The following is a 20032-nucleotide window of genomic DNA, read 5'->3' as shown; positions in this document are numbered from 1 at the left end:
ACAGTACAGTACGTGCACAAATCCAGGAGAGACTCGCATACATATATGCACAATTTTAACACCATTGAAAACACAGTTCCTGTGAAACAGCAGGCGCAGACACTCATGCTCCCATAGCTGCATAAAAAATATATTCAGGAGCTATAGCAGTGGATGGCTAATTGATATGAATCATAGATAAACGCACTGTGTTTTCGAAGCAAAGGCCTCCATACGCATGTGGGTGGAGCGTGTACCCACCTGGTATAACTTTTAATATATTTCCTTTATCCTCTCAAGGATTTTTCAAAGGAGTTATTTTCCCTATTCTCTTTAATGTTTAATCGTTTGGTGAGAATTGGGTCTTCGGAGAACTTTCCTCATCCATCTTTCAGTAAGTGTTCATTTTAACTGCAAGCTGCTTCAGTCTCAGGGGAATCAAAAGACAAAGACACCAAAAAAGAACCGCATAGGAAATGGAGAGCTTAGGAGGGAGAGAGAGAGGAGAGAGTGTTGACTGTCAGTCATTTCACTTCTGATTATAATTTGAATCACATTCCATTTAAAAAAGAGAGAAATTGGCCGACACCGCCTATACAATTTGTGTAACAGCCAGATCTCTCAGTAGCAGGACCTCAGCTCTTTACAGGTGGTGATGATTGAGAAAAAATATCTACTTTTCTTGATGTATTTTCTTCTCTGAACTAAATATGTCTAATTTGATTTGTAGACTTAATTGTTATTTGCATGATTAGCATACAACGCCCACACTTGGACCTTTTCATATCACATTTTTAGCCTGGCGCTGATCAGTCATTCCTCGTCAACAAACACAACGCCACTTCGCTCCCTGACAAGCTGCTTATACATCTGATGCTTCATCAAGATGTCTCCCACAGCTCTGAGCCGGCACTTCAGACGGAACGTATGTTGTCTGAAAGACTTTGCCTCTGCACAGTTGCGTCCCCTCCGACACGCCTGCCTCTGACTTGACGCCTCCTCTGGCGCCGCTCGGCGATGGCATGGGATGTTTCCTGTCTCCTAACGAGGCTGCCTCATTTGCATCGTGATTTCATTATCGCCACCATTCATTATCAATTTTTATTTTTCAGCCGGTGCATCGCTCCTCAAAGAGAGGCATTGTTGCCATTTTGTTGTCTCTGCATTCACTTTATTTATTGATACAGTGCTAGTGGAGCATATTACTCATAAAGGGTGCCATTGGTGGTAATTTAATGGACAGCGTGTGGCCCACTGGCAGTGTAAAGGGCTGGATTTATTGCGCTATTCTCTTGTCCAAGGCATTAGGGACAGAGATAGTGTTTCTCTGAGACTCGACAGGGACAGGGGTCCATGGTAATTCTGCTAATCTGACCTGATTTCACAGCTGATAAGAGAACCTGACGGGTCGACATCAATCAACAATGTTAAAACTCTCCGGGTTTCCATGTGCCCCCTTGTTCAGAGGAGATATCTCAACAGAACAGACTCTTCACAAAATAGCTAACGTAGACAGTGCCCCGGTGTGCCCCAGTTAGGCAGAAAAGGTAGATCCTAGACATGACAGCTCAATCCAGTCTTCTCTTATAGAGATTTCTGCTGTTTCAAAGCTTCGTCTTATCTTTTTTAGGCTCCTCAGCGGTGGCTTTAGTTAAACATTGTCGCTCAAAAGTGAAGCTACAGGCTTCAATCTGCTCCTTGTTTTCAAGCACGGGGTGTATCTAGATCCCTTTTGGGCACGGCACCATTTTTACCAAGAGAAAAAGTGTGAAAGCAGAGCTGCCGTGTTGCAGACTCGGTGCCCCAGTTTTGTCTCGAGACCAATGGGAGATTTTCTTCCCCTCAGGACCGGCCAGCTCCCCGTGGATTGCATCAATCCCAGCCTGCCTTGTGTGCTTGAAGCGGTGTCTGAGTCAATACCTCCACCACGTGCCACTCAGTGATAACCACAGGCACAGATAGATTTTCCAGGATAAACGTAAAGGTGCAGCAGTGTGGCCAGGTACTGGCTTCCGCATTGTAGTGTAATTTGAGTGCATTGTGTGGAGCCCTGCAGCTTTTATTGACAGGATGTGTAAAGTACACAGTAACGGCAGAAGTTTTAAACCGTTTATTCTTCTTCTTTTCTGAGCTACTTTTGTTGGATGATACATTGTCACAGAAATAATTGAGATAAACAATATTATTGTTATTTTAAGACCATTTTATGCCACTAATATGATTGATGATGGTGACACAATGGCATGATAATGCATGTACACCCTTTCAAAGAGCGACGAACTTCCAATGCTTAGGATTGTCCAGATGTTGGAATTTGAAATAAATATCAAAATATCCTGAATAAATAAAAGAAAAATCTAATAAAACTCTGGCTCTGTTAACAAAAAGTTACACCCAAACACAGCAGGAAATATAGAGGTCATCAAAAATGGTCGATTGATACATTTTCCTAAAATTCCTTATAAAGTCTTGAATTAGCTGATTGGTCGCACCCGTGCCTTTCCACAAAAACTACAATGGTGCAAAAGAAAAAGAAAAAAAGGAAAAGCATGAATATCATTTCCAGAAAATATCTAACTAGACTGCTTGAGTCATATATTGTGTCTGTCTGCTCTCATTGTGATTCCCAGCATTATGAATGAAGCCATGCTGTGGGAATAAGCACAAGTAGCGATATGGGTCAGATAAGCGCCTCGCAGACTATACCACCTTCAAAACCATTTGAGAATGATTTATGGGCATATAGCTGAAACGTAAGGAGGAAAATTGTCCAGCATTTCATCATCCCCGACTAAGAGCCTCTTAGATCTCCTTGATGAACACCCAGTAGAGAGAAGATGTGTTATTTCATGTATTGATCTCAAATTAGGTCTCGCCTTCTAAGCATTTCTCCGCCAGACAGATGGGCTGGGCTCAGCCAAGGTCATAGCTGTTGTTTATTTATTTGACTTTCTTTATCTCTGCATAAGCTCAGCGTTGAATGTAAAGAACGGGTGCTTTCAGAAAATCCCGATATGTGTGTGTGTGTGTACTTGAACATTAACATTTACGTTTGCAAGCTTGGGGATAAAAACATGTTTGACATTTATGTTAGCAAACAGTGTTAATGTCATCTTTAGGTATAAATTCCTCTGGCGCACTGAACTGCTTTAATAGTTGCCTTGTTTCCATATTTTAATCAAATTTCAACTAGGAAAATACATATTACATATTTTTCAGACTCTCGTGCTAATAGGCATGATCTGTAACATATTCTGCATGTTACAGACTTATTGATTGATCAGAGGGATACTTTTTCCAACAATGTCTCATCCGAACTCACAGTGTATTTTACTCGAATTGCCCTCGAAGTTCTTTGTCCCTTTCATCTTCAAGCAAAGGCGTAAATGTAGAGAAAAGGTTTGATGAATTATTGTTGAACACGTTGCCGGACATCTGAAGGTTTGCTCTGACATCATGATCAATGATACCTTTTTCATCACACTCTCATATCTGCCTGAGAGAAAGTAGGCCAGTGACCACCTACTCAAGCTATAAAAAAAAAAAATCAGCTCACATATGCAGGTGCCCACTCTTGGATCTTGAACATTACTGTGTGTTTTGCCCCGGGGGGAAAAGATTAAGTGAGATTGCTTTCTTCTTTTTGACCTGGATATACTTGTTATGAACAGTAAAATAGAACTTTTAAGAAGACAGGACTCTTTCACATAAAAAAGTTATTGTTTGAAATTGTTTAAGCTAACCTGGCAGTCTCCACAGCGCTGTGTCAGTGCTGGAGAAAGGTCTGACTGCACCAAATTTCACTCAGTAATATGGGGAAATAATGCTTGGGCTCGTTTGTATTTCTTACTAACTTTCATTCTTACTGAACACAGTTGACATGGACGGTGCTAAACTTCAGGTGTAGTGACAGTAAACATGCAAAAAAAAGTGTTGAGGGGAACTTGTTGTTGTTTGTAATCACAGGGATTTTGAAAACGTCAACACAAATAGAGCAGATGGGAGGAGAATGCTGCCAGGTTTATACCCACAGTCTACATCTGGTGAATCAGACTAGTCCAGATGTAACAATATCAACCTCTAAAGCTCACTAATTGACACTGCATACATTGCTTTTTGAGGTGATAAAACAGCAATTAGCTTTTCTATTTTTTTTTTGGTTTAGTGGGACCAGTGGCTGGGGAACCAGCGGAGGCTCTAGAAAGTTACTAACTCAAGATAAAACATGTTAATTAGCGTGCTTTTGAGGCGTTGGCTGTTGGATTTTGTTACCTTTGGACAGCTCCTCGCAGTTTTTTTCCCCTGTTTTCAGTCTTTATACTCAGGGCCGTGTCCACATAGCATTTTTTTCGGGCAGAAAAGTTCTGGCGGTGCGTTCTGAGAGAAAAAATGCCACACATTTGGTTTTGATTGACGTCTGCTAACGCCATGGCAGACAGAGGGCTGACCACACAGCTAATAACAAGCTTACAATGCGTAGCATGATAAAAGCACAACACTCACCGGCAACATTCAGTGCACAGTCGATCTGCTCCCACAAATTAACTTTTCTGTCTCTGTTGTCAGAGTTTCTGTCCGATGAAGCTCAGGATAGACAAACACAGCCAAAACAAGCTTTTCCTTGATTTTCTGGATTACCAGGGTGACAGGTGACGAGTCCCAACTAGTCTAGAATGCGATTGGTTGCCTGAAAAAGAGTAACAGTGACGCCACCGGCACCTTTTCTCTAGGCTGCAGCTCCTAGCTCCTTATTAGACACAACTGAGAAAACATTGGAGCTCAGAGAAAAATGTCATGTGGACACGGGCCCTAAGCTTAGCTAACTGGCTGCTGGCTTTGACTATATATTTACTGTACAAACTTGATAGTGTTATCAATCTTCTTATCTAACTCTCTGCAAGAAAGCTATTAAGGGTATCTCACAAAACGTCCAACTATTCCTCTGAAAAGTAGACAGACATCTGTTAAACTTACTCGACAAAGTTATCTTTCAATCTGGCATTTGAATCGTTTTTTAAGTCTGACGGACTCATAAGGCTTCAAGCGCTCATCCTCAAGTGCCAACTGAGAGCTTATTCAGTGAAACTAATAAATCACGGAGCAGTTACATAAACACCCATGAATAAATCCTGCGACAAAAAATGGCCATCATCTGGAGATCCTGCACACAGCTTTAACAAAATGCACTGCCACCCCCGTCCCGCCTACTCTCTGCTCGAGCTCGCCCCCCCCCACCCCCCCCACCCCCAAAAAACGGAAATGATGAATTTATAGTCTCCCTCCATGTATGCAAGAGCTTTGAAGACTATGCTGCAATGAAGCAGTATGCATTATGCATGAATCTTCTTTTGAACGCCATGCCGCGCCAAACGTAGTAATATTTTGTCTTCCCCCCTCTCTACTTTTTCCTCACTCAGCCCTGCCTTCCTGACTTACTGTACTCCTTTTCTTATTTGAGACAGTTTGTTACAGCACCGTCCATTGTGTCTTCATTTAATTCATTATTTCTTTTGTGCTTTACTGGCCTACCGTTGAATTGCAGCTGTGGTGAGGAGGAGGAAAAGGAGAAAAGGGCAGTCCAATTCTAGGGAGAAAGACAAGTTGTAGCAAGGAAATGCCCTGTCAAGATAAGACTAGCCTTTTATGTATGCCTTGTAAAACAGTGAAACAATATGCTTTGGTTTTGTGTTTGCGTGTCTCCTTGCTCTTGTATGCAGTATCAAAAGAAGGAAAAGAGCCAGACACACAGAGTGCCTGTAGGTGTTTTCACATTTTGTGTTTTTTTCCAGCTGTGTGCTTCTTTTACCTCATTTTAAGGACCAGCGTCTCCTTACACGTGCACCACCTCATCAGTTTGTGTTACACATACTTGTGTCTATCGCTAAACTCGGATAACAGTAAGGTAGATGAACTAAGGTGCCCCACGCTCCCTCTGCGGGCCATGTGGAGCCCCGCATCACAACAGAGCGCAGCATGCAAACGGAAAGCAGGATGTTTGTTAATTATCTGGGCTTGCATCGGGGGCGCTACACGCTGCCTTCTAAACCTCCCACACATCGCTGGGCCTGCTGATTCAAGGTGGCAAGTCAACATCACGGGCATATCTTAGACATGCCACCAATTTGTATCTTATGTGTGTTTGTGTGTGTCTTCCTCAACAGAATGTCACCCGCATCAACGACATCGTGAAGCAGGTGCTGCTGATATTCCCGCATTTCTGTCTGGGCAGAGGGCTGATTGACATGGCAAAGAACCAGGCAATGGACACCCTCTTCAGTAGTTTTGGTAAGAGGCATAACTGATCCATGAGAAAACAAATCCTTATTTTAGTTATTCATTATATTAAATATTGAGCACTAAGACTACATTGTCCTGGAACGAAAGAAAACATCTGCCAAGTGGGCAGAGTGAGATTATAGCATTTTTAGTAATACGCTACAAATGAACATGTTGAACCTTTCTCGACTCAAGCGACTGTGTTTTGATAACACAGCAGTAATGTGCCTTGTTTTAAGATATTAAATGACGCTGCAGCGTTTTCACAGAGAGTCTCTGACAGTAATCTGATTCTGAAATAGAGCTTTCAATGTGATGTTAACAGAGTTTGAATGCGAAGGTCTGTACTTAAAGGTCCCCCGTGGAGTTTTCTCGTAAACAAACAATAGTTTCTGTTTATATTTGGTGTTGCCCACAAGAAAACGCTTTCCATCAGGGAATATGCATCAATATTGCACCTTTGGGTAGTCTCTCATCATGTGTCCGATTATAGAAGGGCTGTGAGTTTTGCGCTCATTAGACTTTGATCAGGCGCAATCATCTGTAGAGCTGCAGCAGAAGACCGGTTTCAAGGTGTGAACACTGGGATGCAATATTGAATTTAAGGTATTTGTGTTATTAGTTTATATCAAGTTTCACATCATATTTTGTGAAATTATATTAAAGCTTATGTTCAACCATAGAAAAACCCTTCTGTATTAATTCCTTTAAGGGTAACAAATACCTATAATCACAATAACAATTATAATTATATAATACTTTATATATATTGTATGATACCGTGAAACTGTGATGTTTTCTGAGATGGTTATTGTACTGCGAAATGCCATTGCAACCCTATGCCCCTGCCTCAGTGGTCAGTATACAAGGATATACAAGGATAAATTAGGTCCATTTGTATAAATGACCATTCCCTCCTCCAATATAAACAGAAATGCATTAAAATACATACTGCATGAACTCAAACAAGCACATTTTTAGCAGTTTAGCAACCTCCGTTCTGCTGTGGTTGACTAGTAGTAGTTTTATTATTTTGCCCAGTTAATCTGTACCGCTTGAAAAGGATCTTCCAGTGGACCATCCCAATAAGATGTGGCATAATAATATGTTAATTCCACTAGAGGAGACACTTGATCTTCCCTGCAGCTTGGGGGGAAAAAATGCATATATTGGTGTCATCAGTCAGCCCAAATTATTTGGGATATATTGGCATGTCGAGTAACGGCAAAATCCAAAATTATGCCCACCTAATTCGCAAAGCCAATTTCTGAACAAGTGCATTGTTTAAATGCACATTTACTTTTACTTACTTTACTTTTATGTATTTCTGGGCTCATTACCATCACCTTAAGACCAGTAGAATAGTGTCAACACATTGCCAGGATTGTGTATACTGCATGTATGCTTGTGCACAATCCTCCTACCCATGTGTTCAGCCCTGAAATAACTCTTAAACAACACGCCTTTCCCTTAAAATCCCTCTCTACCACTTCATTCTAAATGCTAGTTCTTTATCCCACCAGTGTTTGACCCGTAATACAGCCCCCAAACCTCCTCCTGAGCTCTACACTCTACATGTGTTAAATTTAGATAGGAAAAAGGGAGACGAGGGGAACGGGGTTGAAGAGGTGGAGCCGGGAGGTTGAGGGGGCCATCAAGAGGCAAAGAGGCACATGAAAGAAGAAGAGGAGTCTTAGCTGTAGAGAGACGGAGCTGGAAATAGTGGTTTGAGGAATCATTTGTGGAGAGCAGGAAGAGAAAAGCAATCACAACCTAAAAGGGCTAGTGTGGAGAGGGGCTATTTACGAGAGAATGAGACTGAAAGGGCTTTCGTTTTTCTTGTCTCCCTACTCTGCCCCCTCGGGCTCAAGAGTTGAAGACACTGAGAGAGGGTGGAGAGGGAAAGAGAGGGAGAATTGACAATGATTAGAGTGGGGGGGCTGTCAGCGGTTTACTTACATGTTCATTAGCCAAAGAGGCTTCAACATGAAAAGTGCAGGATATCAGTGATTTTCTCACATGACACACTGTAGATGACAGCCATTTTTCTTTTTTTTAAGGCTAAGTGGCGTTTTAAACTGCTGGCTTTCACCAATGAATATGTCTCCAAAACACTTCAAAGAGCTGACAATTTCCTGCTCTCCACTAACTTTTGACAAAGATAAATTTGGCTGCCAATGAAAGAAAAAACACATCTGGTAATTCCTTTTTGTTTTGACGATGTTTCTGCAAAATCATCCCCTGAGCTTGTAGATAAGGGCTGGAAATTAACATCAAGCGACACACAGTCATAGTGCATTTAATTGCTTACCTTTCCCTGTGTATTGAATTGTTTATTAACGTTGATTTTCTGTTTCCCTTCCCACCTTTTTCTATCAGGGGAGAACCGCTTCAAGGACCCCCTCGGCTGGGACATGGTGGGAAAGAACCTTTGCGCCATGTTCATCGAGGGAATCGTCATGTTTTCCCTCACAATCCTCATCCAGTACAAGTTCTTCTGCAAACCAAGGTAAAAGCAGCTGTCGCCAACTGTTATTTCAGAGGGAATTAACTTAGGTATGGGTAGAAAAAGTTTCTGACCACATGATCGTGTTTCTTACTTTTATATAGTTGTTATCCATGTTTTTTCATCCAGTATCCGTTCCATTCAGACAAACCATTCCCTCCTATTCTCTCCCTTTTAAATCAATAATGCACTTTTTTAAAAATACTCCCTTCTTTCTTTTTTTTGCTGCCATGGAAACTAATGCCTGTGGCCTCTCCTATTCTCCTACTTATGAAAATTGCAGAGATTGTTTCACCGAGCTTAAACTTTGACCGAGATAATGTGTCATGCGAGTTCATGTTAATTTTAATGAAGGGTGTTGTGCCAACTGTGGTTGACTGCGCTCTGTCAGGCTTATTTCAGCGAAGTCATTATCTGCGGAGGAAGAGGAGGATGTTGATGTTGCTCAGGAACGCGGGCGGGTGTACGACGGCAGGGCCCAGAATGACCTTTTGAAGATCTGCGACCTCACTAAGGTATTGTGCAAACTATATCTTAGCTCCTGCTGAAGTGCTGCTCTGATAATGATACACTTTTCCCACTTTGTTATTCAGTCGATTCTTTTGTGTTTTTTGGGTCGGACATTGATTGATTGCTTTATTTGTTTTTATGCTCTTAATCTTGTGTATCATGTGGGATATTTTTTTAATTGTTTATGGCAACAAGTCCAACACAGAGAGAGTCTCTTCCCTCAGGCCATCAGGATGGTGAACTCTACCCTCTGACCTTTGTATATCCTTGGCCTTGTCTTGCCCTCTTGTGAATCCTTTGCTCTGCACTGCACATATGCAACCTACACATCAGGTCAATGTACACTTGAGCATTTGAATTTCATTTTATCTTTCCATTCTATTCTTTATACATGTATTTGTAATCTTATTCCAGTTCTTTATTACACACCATCCTTTTTAGTGCAGTATAGAAGACAAATGGAGACCACAACAAAGTTTTTTGTCCTGCATTTAAATTAAATATATAGTTTTGAAGAAGTAATTCAAACTTAGAATTGTATTTACACTATTAATGAGGTAATAATACAAACTCAGAAATATTTTTCTTCCATAACTGAATAAAAAAGCTGTTCTCAGAGGAAAATAAGGTCCCCAGCACACTGTTTGAAGCTAGAAAGGTGGCAGGGTCCGCCACATATAAACAAAGTAATGTTATTGTATTGTTTCTTTGAAAACAAAGAAAGTTTGTTTGTTAAGGCCTACAATTTAGTCAATAAACATTTTTCTCTTCTGAGTAAAATGTCTTTCCCAAAACTACATAGTGCACCTTTAACTTCTCCGGTCTGGTCTAATTTAATTCTTTTTCAGCAATACACATAATATTAATCTACACTATTTAAATGTAGACACTTTTTGAATTATAGTAATCTACTTCATGTGTGAGAGTGGGAGGAGTTTCAAAACATTTTTTTCTCCACTTGCATCTGCGTTATTCACTTTGCAAGGCAAATAGGAAAGAGATTACTGCTCTGCAGCTGTGAACATTCACAAACATCATAAGTGGGCATGAACCAAACAAGATTGCATTTTTAAGGGGTGTAAAGGTCTGCGCTCCCATACAGCCCCGGCCGTTCCCTCCTTTTGCAGCAGGTGAAGTTGAGCGTGCTGTGACGGTGCATGCCTCGACACCGCCGATATTAACACTTCTTCAGCGGCAGATGTTCCCTCCCCGCGGGCGGCGCAGCAGCAGGAAGTGTCACCACAGCAGCCGGCTTTGCTGCTCCAATGCCAACAGCTGGACGATCTAACAGCCTTTCGCTTCTTACCAAGCTTCCTCACGCCTTCACTCCCTCGCTCTTCTCAGTCTCACTGTACTTAATCTCTCGCTCATTGCTCACGGACACAGACGTGCGCCACACTCCCCGGGGTAATTACCGAACAAGTGCTGGGTAAAACAGTTGGGTGGGTAATGTATTACAAGGTGAAACGGCATGGAGAGAAGTGTTACCCCAAAACTTGTTGAGATAACTTCTCAAAAGCAAAACTTGTGAAAGCACTTCATCTCTACTGTAAATACATTTTAAAACAACGGCAAACACTTTAGGAATATTAGATTAGATTTGATTAAGCTTGTCCACTGTTGACAACCAGCCATCGTTCATACGCACCTTCATGGTTGACGATATTTCTCTGAGATGAGACACAGTGGCCCATCACCGCACAGAAACAGCAGCGCAACGGCAGAAGGCATCAGGATTCTTCCTGCAGTGCCCTCATTGACTCCCACCACAGCTGTGCCCCATCCATTTGGGGGTGTAGATAACAAATTGATCAATGAGCGCGTGGCTTCGGTGGCCATGCGCCACAGGCTGAGCCCTGTCATAAATCTAAGCATGCCTCTGAAGCGATCGACAGGCCATCAATCATGTGTCAAATTCCCGCTCCTCCCCTTCCTTTTCCCGCTGCTTTAAACAGGAGCGTTTTGCTATGCGCCCCACCGGCTAGCCTCCACTTAGCTGCTGCATTAGCATCTGCACCTTAATCGATGGGGACTGTAATGGAAGTGTGTCCGTCTGTGAGGCCCGGTGCTGTCAGTTCAACCTTCCAGTCACTCACTAAGTTGACAGTGAAAGTTTTGAAGAACCTTGTGACAGCTGTTAGGATTTAGTAGACTAATGAGAGATGAGTGGCACCTTGGCATATACAAGCATGCTCATGTGGTGATATGCAATCTAGGTAGATGAGAGGTTCAGATGAGACATGTTTGACAAAAGGTCTGCGTTGTATGTTTACAGAAAGGCTGACTTCATCCAACAAATATTTTTTTATTCTTTCTTTTGTTACAAAATGGTCTTGAATAACAGCCCAGCCCAGTTTTTTTCATTTTCCCCCTAAAAAATATGTTTATTTGGTGATTTCTTTCTTTCACTGGGATTTTTACTTTCTTGCTCACACGATGTAATTTTTTTTTCTATTGTATTTTTTCATTTCACTCTCTTATCAAAATATTATAAATCCCTGTGGGCAATGTTTCCAAGCAAGGGGTACTTCTGCAGTTGCCACGGGTTCTTGGAAAGCTTGTGGAGTGACAGTAGAAATTACATGATTTGGTGAAAAAGGAAAAGTACACATCCAAATATTTGTATGTAGGAGGAAAATAAGCACACAAAATATGATTACACATTGGTGTGAAGGTTATTTTTCTACTGTATTTATTCCCATAATAACTAACAAACTACTACACTATGAGGGTACACCCCAATCAGAATCAATGTAGTAACTTAAAGGTGCAATATATAAGAATCAGCCACCTGTCGCATTCATACTGAAAACAAATAGGGGGCAGCGTATCACCAGAGTAACCTACTAACTGTAGCTGCTGATTAGCCCAGTAAACTGTACAGCCCACCTCCAGAGGCCTGAACTAAAATATCTGACCAACACCTCTTAAAGTACAAAGTGGTATTACGAGACAGGATGGCCAGGAGCTAGCTTGTTAGCTTGTTAGCTTGCTCACTTGCATAGACGTCTCTGACATTACATCAAAACTGTATGTCCTGTATTACCTTTTCTTTAAATGATTCTAGGTAATTCTTTAGTGTTTCTTAAATTCTTTCATATTGCGCCTTTAAGATCACATGCTTCAACTAGAATGGCACTCGGTCGAGCACATACCTCAGCAAAGACCCAACGGTTCCCTTTTGTACTCACTCATAGATAACAGCCACCTAAATACACCAGATTTTTTTTTAAATTTTTCATCAAGATCCATGCATTATTCCCTGAGAAATTAAACAAAAATGTCGAAACCGCCCTCTAAGTAAGAAGAAAATCACGGATCCGTCCCTTTATCCTGGGCCAAGACCAATCATCCATCCAAGTTTCATGGATATCTGGACAAACCAATCAACAAATGGACACGGGTGAAAACATAGCCTCCTTGGCGGAGGTAATTAGGATTGTATGAAAACTGGTGACCATAAAGTTTAGGTCCTGCCTCTGCCACTTGGAATTAGTACTTGACCAAAGCTATTGAAATAACAAGAAAGAAAAGAGAGCCACAGCCAAAACCTTGACGATTTAAGTATGACTGTGTTAACAAAATAGTATAACAATATCCACTTTTATGCCATCACCAGTGTTAAATAAGGTCCACTTTAAGTAAAAATGAAAACATGAAGATAAAGAGATCTGATAGGGCTGTGATGACACATCAGACAAAATATTTCTAAACCGATGCTTTAGGTGCCTCATGATGGAATGAATGGACCATATATTGGAGAATCCTTTATAATAAAGCAGTGTCAGGGTCATGGTTTACTACCTGAGCTATAGCATTCAGCTTTTGAAGCTTGTGATTTTCCAGCCTAAATCTATATTTTAGGTTTGCAAAACTGCCGCCACCACTTTCTCTCAACTGTCTCATCTGATTAGACGTCTGCCTGCTTATCATGACAGCTGCCATGGTGCCCGAGTCAGAGGGGAATTATCCTTTAATTGCCTTCCTCCTTACATGTATCTGCTGCTTTGATGTAGCTTTAGCACTGCAAACTATCACTAAAAAGTAGTACGTGTAATCCAGGTTGATAAGTAGTGAGTGCAGCTGCCAGATGGCACTGGAAGAATGACGGATCTCTGCAACTCCTGCTTTTATCAAACGCTTTTGATGTGCCAACTGTGAAATAAATGCAATGTCATTGTTTGTCAGGCTTGAAGTGGCAGTTCTAAATATATATTTGCCTGGTAGCATTCTGAATGCAGCTGGGAGAGGTGACTGTTTACAATGGTGAATATTTGGTGAAGAGATTCTATAAGGGAAATGTGTTCTTTCATACGGAGAAACGTATGCTGTCACTTCTCTGTTTTAATGAACGTTCGTTGTTTCGGGATCTGACTCCGGTACACACGTAAACATGCACAGCGTTCATCGAGAAAAACTTTTAAAAACAAAAAAAAAGTCAACAGTAGTCACTCTGCACAACTCAGAGGGGCACAGTCTGTCCTTGATTCTGAATGGCAAATGTCTTTACTGTCACACTCAGCAACAACAATAAAGGCCTTGTCTTGTCTTTGCGTGCTAAAGCAAGACAACGCTGTGTTCAAACCACTTTGAAAACATATCAAACCCTAACGTAGTCTTGGATGTGGAAAAAGCACCTCATCCACTAAAATGTTTCTTTTACACTAAATTTTTAAGTTTGTTCCCTTCAAGTGGGTGGTTTCTTTACCTCCTCCGGTGAAACTCTCAGACGATGCAGACTTTAATGTAAATGTGCATGGATGAGGCTGGTCAGTGGGGGAGGATGTGGATGCAGCATGGAAATTCTTTTCAAGTGAGATGTGAAAAATATCAATCACCTTCTCGTTTCCAGTTTCATTCTCTTCTTTGTCCTGAGAGATGGGATTCTGCATCTCGTGGGGTCTGGCTCTCTGAACCATGGCTGGAGCTTTAAGGTGGCAGTGTTGGCATACAGTCTGTCATTTTAACATGAGTTAATTATCTTGACGGCTATCAATTGCATTGCCTTTAAAATTCAAAATGTATCCTCGTAAGTCACGCCAAAAATTTAATCAGCCTCTTTTGTATTTCTATTAATGCTAATGTACCACACTGGCATGCTCATGTAATATAAATATTACCAGCTAATACGAGCATGTAAAAATGTATTTGCTGATAAAGCGGCACTTAACAATACATTTAAAAAAATAATGGTGAGCAGTGTGAATCATTACCACAACTGTATTCCTCTTGGTTTTATTGAGCATTTTAGCTTCTTTCAGCTCATTGTTTTTGGTGTTTTGATTCACACTTGTATTACTGTTGTTCAGTACTTCTGTTTTCAGCAAAAAGTATCCGGATATAGTGGCGTATATAGTAGCTAATGAACCAGATATGCCCTTCAGGAGTTGGTGGAGACCATAACAGAGCTAAAAGGAGAGTTAGCATTGGTTTTAAATGTTAACGTTGCTCTGTGTCTGCTTGATGTGTTACTGTTTATCTAATAGGCAAGCGTTTGCAAACATGTTCTCCGTAACAACTGTGGTCAGTGCTTTGACAAAACTGCAGTAACATGCAATTTTAACATGCTAAGTGTAGACTTGCTAAGATTACATTAGCATTGCAGTCTTTGTAGTTTTTGACTTTCATCATGTCCATACAAGTTCCCTCACCATGTTTATTAGATTTCCTAAAGATATGGACCAGCATGCCTTGAGACACACTAAATGCAGCCGAGTCTAAAGTTGGAGTCCAAACATGAAATACTGGGGGACTTGTTTGGTGTTGAAGGTTATTGAGGGTACTGAAGTGGCACTCACAGTGGAGACAGATTTCCTCATGAATACTGTCACTGCAGTCACAAATATTAATGCTCATGTCCTCCTCTTCTCCCCCTCTGTGCAAGTGTCTAACTTTTTTTTTTAGTACCTTTTCCCATCTGGCTCGCTCTAAATGTTGCAAATTAGCCCTTCTTGTTAAAATGTGTTTCCTTCACTTTCTCTCTCTCCCTCCTACTTTTCTCCACCTGCTTCTATCATCTCCACTCTTCCCTGCTGCTCTGGTCTACCGCTCCATATTTTCTCATGCTATCCTCTCTGCTATCTTTCTCACTGTCTGCTCCCCACCCTCCCCTGCCACCCGCCTTCTCTCCCTCTTTCTCTCTCCTTCTCTGGCTGGCTGGTTGATTCATTTTATTGTCTGCTCTCCACAGGTATACCCTCGGAAGAGCACTCCTGCTGTGGACAGGCTATGTGTGGGCGTACCTGCTGCAGAGGTGAGCCAAATGCTGCTAAATAACACAAGCACCTTTTCAAGCCTATAGTCCGTTTGCTTTTATCCATGTTAGAGGAGTTTCTAAAGGTCCATCATTTGGTTTACTTTTTAAAATTAACAAGCAAACCCTATTCCCTATTTCTCTGCTGCTTATGAAACCATTTGGATGTTAATTGACTAAATGAAACGCATTCAACTAAAATTTCAATGTTAATGATAATATTTACAAAATATTGACACACAAGAGCAAGGAGGAATGAGCAGCGATTCTCTCTCTGGGCTTTGATTTTCAGTTTTTCTTTCTTGAAGATTCGAATTGGCTCTGTCGAATCAAAACATCTTCCAAACGCTGCTCAGAGGAGGCGTTAGGAGGGACACTAATCTCCTTATCAGGCTTGTTTCCTGCCATTATGCTACTGCCAAGCATGCGTGTGCTGAAAACACAAAAGCATGCTAGTGGTAGAGCATTGCTAGAGCAACCCAGTCTGAAGCGAAGGTGCGTGGAGCCAGTGATGTTTAGATCAGTAGATTTGCAGTGGGAAACTGAATTAACAAAATGCAACAAATTAAACTTTTACACAGTTCTGGTTAAAGAAACTTAGGTGTAAAATTGAAGTAAAGCATCCTTGTTATGCAGTAAACATTCCCATACACACACTCACTATCACACACGCACACTGTACCACTGGCAGCCTGATTTAAACATAATCTCAAATGCTGACAGGGACTCGTACTAGGTAGGCTTTCAGGCGGTATCCATCCACCCTGCCACTGTTTACCCAAAGCCCAATGTAAATGCCAGCAGAATATTGTCATTCACAGGGTTCTGCTGATCACACACTGCATTTCCATGCATTATTTACATCAAGCTTAGCCCTCCTCTATGCATTCACAAGCACAGGTCACAAACAAGCAGGGATCAATGAATGACAGAAATCAAATATTTATGCCGGAGCACCTAAGGCAGGGTCACATGACCGCCGGGGCTCCGCAGAGACAACTTCCTGCCACCTGCCCTCCAGAGGGACAGAAAATCAGCAGCATCAAGGAGGAAAGACAGGGTAGTGTTTGTTGTAGAAATGTACAGAGGCATGAAGAAATGCTGGTGGGAACGGTCAGAGTTTTTACAGCACCGCGCGCCTGCCGTGTTGATTTAGTGTTTGTTATTTTGTTTGTGCACAGAAAAATATCAATTTGTTATTTTGCTAAACACTGAAGCAGTCGTGCATACTCTATAGACTGTAGTTTCAATTGTATGTAGTAAGCAAATACTTACACAGTCTGTAGATAAACTTCATTAAAGTGGTTAATGTGTATTTATTCAAAAGAAAACTTGTCGACGTACAGAATATTTGAAATGTCATCCAGCACGTCTGTTTTCCAATGAGGCTTGTATCTACAAAACACTGTTTTCCTAACGGAGTCCGCCCTCCCCGTTGTGTCCATCAGTGTTTCGGGTTGCTGGGAATCAACGGGGCTGGGAAAACCACCACGTTCAAGATGCTGACGGGAGACATCCCAGTCTCCAGTGGAGAGGCCTTCCTAAATGGATACAGGTGAGGCACAAACTCCCACTAGTGCACCAAGTAACTCATCATAATTAGCCACCCAAGATGGCTGCTCAGAAGGGGATCGAGCTGGAGTGGGTTTTTTTTTTTTTTAATTTATAGCTCACACCCGTTCCCAGCTCCTGTGTAACACAGCTTTCTATTTCTCTATCTCTCTTACCTTCAGTCTTTTGTTTTTTGTTGGCTAGGTAGTTTCGATATCTCTTATATATTCTGCTGTCTCTGCCTTCTCAACTCTGGTTCTCTCTCATGTCTCCTCACTGCGATATTCTCAGAAAAGCTGAACACTCTGCTCTCGCTTTTTCCTCCTGCCTCTTGCACATATTTCATTCCTTTTCACATCATCAGCCTGTGCCTTGCTCTGTTTTTTTGTTTCCGCCGTGCAGAATCAGTCAGGAGAAATCTTTGTACATGCCAAAAAAGTACCTTGACACCAGCAATATGAGACTCAAGCACTTGAGCAAAGGAAGGCTTGCTCTTCCTTATTTTTAGGAACAAACAACAAGGCAGCACAGCTGAGCATCGTTGAGTGTAAGCAGCGGTTGGTTTTGCATCACAACGGTTGCTATAGGTGTTCATTTATACATCCTGTAATTGTTTTGAACAAAGAAAGAGAGCTGAATAGATCACGGCCTCACACAACAGTGTTAATCCTGATTAATGTGGGTAACAGAGATCAAAGAAAAGTCCCAGAGACCTTAAGGGGAAACAAAAAGTGAGAAGAGAGAAAAACAGCTGTTAGTACGCCCACACTCAGCTCATTACGCTTTCTGGGCATTGGCAAGAAAAATGATCATCATAAAGAAGAGACGGCATCGCTTGAATGGAAGTCCTCTCCTGACAACTGTCTTTCTTATCTGCGGTTGTGTCCTCTCAACGCTCACAAGGAATAGCTGGCAAAGGCTAGCCTGCTAACTTAGCAGTCTTCATGCTCAGCTAAGCATCTTTCTCTTGGCAAGAAAGCGAAGACGACTCAGAAAATAAAAGCTTTCAGAACAAAATAATGTTCCGGCAAATTTACCATGTATGTAGCTTCTTTCTTCGGTGAAATGAAAATGTTTTTGTTTGGATCTGTTCACTGTTTTCATAAACATTTCCGCACAATATGAATGTTTGTGTTTATCAGCAATATTAAAGGGTAATTCTTAGTTTTGTATGCGGTGGCAGAATCTGCCCAGATGTTGCCAGCAAGCTAAAAAGGTGAAACTACTTAAAAAGCTGTGGTGGGACATAAACAGCCTGAACTATCCAAAGGCTGTTTAACCAACTGTTATCATGAGCCTTTAAAAATGGTTTCTGTATCCTGGGGGATACAGACATTTGGCAGGCTGTGGGGGGGAGGGGCATTAAGTATCTACACTTAATATCATGAGAAAGTCTTAAGGGGGGATGGGTCAAGTACCCAGGTCATGTGACTTTATGGCAGCATTCAAAACTAAATTAATACTTTTATGTCAAACTCCAAAATGGCCGCCTACGTGGACAGAGACACTGGACATGAGTTAAGTGTTTTTGTTTTTCTTGTTAATTACATTTTGGGGGGATTTGTTTTTGAAAATATTGTTCTTTAAGGATAATTTTATGTATTCTTGTTGAAAAATAATGAATTACATTTACACAACTTTGATAAACAGGCATTGAATGTCTGTATCCTGGGGGATACGTTGTCCAGATAGGGGTATATAAACAGGCATAGTCACTCTCAGATATACTTATGTTTTGAAGTCTATACTCTACAGATAATCAATAATATAAAGGTGTTAAAGGTTAAATATGGAGCACTACTAGAATACCACCATCTATTGATCAAGATAGGCAACAAATAATTCCTTCAGCTGGTTGCCAGACCGTTGCTAAGTGTAACACACCGTTGCTAGGGACGCCGCTCTGATCAGCAAACCCAAGAAATGGGGTTTCAAGATCTTTGTCTGAGCTGGTGTGTCTGGCTTTGTGTATGACTTCATGGTTTACACAGGGAAGTCTACATTTGATGGTGCTACTGCAGACAAAGAGTTTGGGTTAGGTGGAAATGTTGTTCTGCAGCTGTGCAAAACCATCAGAAACCCCTCCAACTGCATTGTCTACTTTGACAACTTTTTCACATCTCTGAGATTGATAACTCATCTAAAGGAGTCTATGGGCCTCAGAAGTTTGGGTACCATTCGAAAGAACCGCTTGATGGGTTGTACATTGGAAGAAGATCGAGACCTCCTATGAAGAGGAAGAGGCAGCTTTGACTTTCGTGTAGACAATGATGCAAAGCTTGCTGTGGTCAAATGGGCAGACAACAAAACTGTCACCATGGTGAGCTCCTGTGCTTCTGTCAACCCTGTTGGCCAAATGAGACGCTACTCCAAAGAGGAAAAGAAGAAGATAAGTGTGCCATGCCCGAAGATTGTATCTGAGTACAACACTCACATGGGAGGAGTAGATTTGGCTGATATGATGATTGCTCTGTATCGCACTCCAGCCAAATCCCATCGATGGTACCTGGCCATATTTTGGCAGATGGTTGATATTGCTGTCAATAATGCTTGGCTCCTCCATCGTCATGATGCAGCCCCACTGGGTCAGAAACATCTTTGTCTGAAGGACTTTAGGTTGGATGTTGCCAAAGGACTCATCTACCCTGAAAAGCAAAAAAGGGGTCGCCCCTCCAAAGGAAATGAAGACAGCACACCACAAAGAGTTGTCAAACAGCCCAAAGTCCCCAGGCCTGTGGACGACATGAGATATGATGGGATTGACCACTTCCCCATCGTGTCAGTAAAAGGCCGATGCAGGATGTGCCAGGATGGACAGACCTCCATCGTGTGTCAGAAGTGCAAAGTGAGGCTTTGCATCGTCACTGGCCAAAACCTGCGCAATTGTTTCCGCAGCTTTCACTGCCAATAGGCTATTTCTAGTGTAGGAGCTCCACAGGGGAGATTTGCGAGAACAG

The 20032-nt window shown here is 41.7% G+C and overlaps 1 protein-coding gene across 1 annotated transcript in view; it reads left to right on the top strand.

Moving 5' to 3' along the window:
* The window catches only part of LOC141003260 (phospholipid-transporting ATPase ABCA1-like), a 183300-nt gene that overhangs the window by 136966 nt on the left and 26302 nt on the right, over window positions 1–20032 (top strand). The window contains 5 exon segments of the mRNA XM_073474568.1: window positions 6141–6264; window positions 8635–8764; window positions 9153–9276; window positions 15462–15524; window positions 16973–17079. Of these exon segments, the coding sequence (XP_073330669.1) occupies window positions 6141–6264; window positions 8635–8764; window positions 9153–9276; window positions 15462–15524; window positions 16973–17079 (548 nt within the window).

Source organism: Pagrus major, chromosome 10 (assembly GCF_040436345.1).
Source record: "Pagrus major chromosome 10, Pma_NU_1.0".
In the NCBI taxonomy this organism is placed as follows: Eukaryota; Metazoa; Chordata; class Actinopteri; order Spariformes; family Sparidae; genus Pagrus; species Pagrus major.
This window is presented reverse-complemented; position numbering and strand designations above follow the sequence as displayed.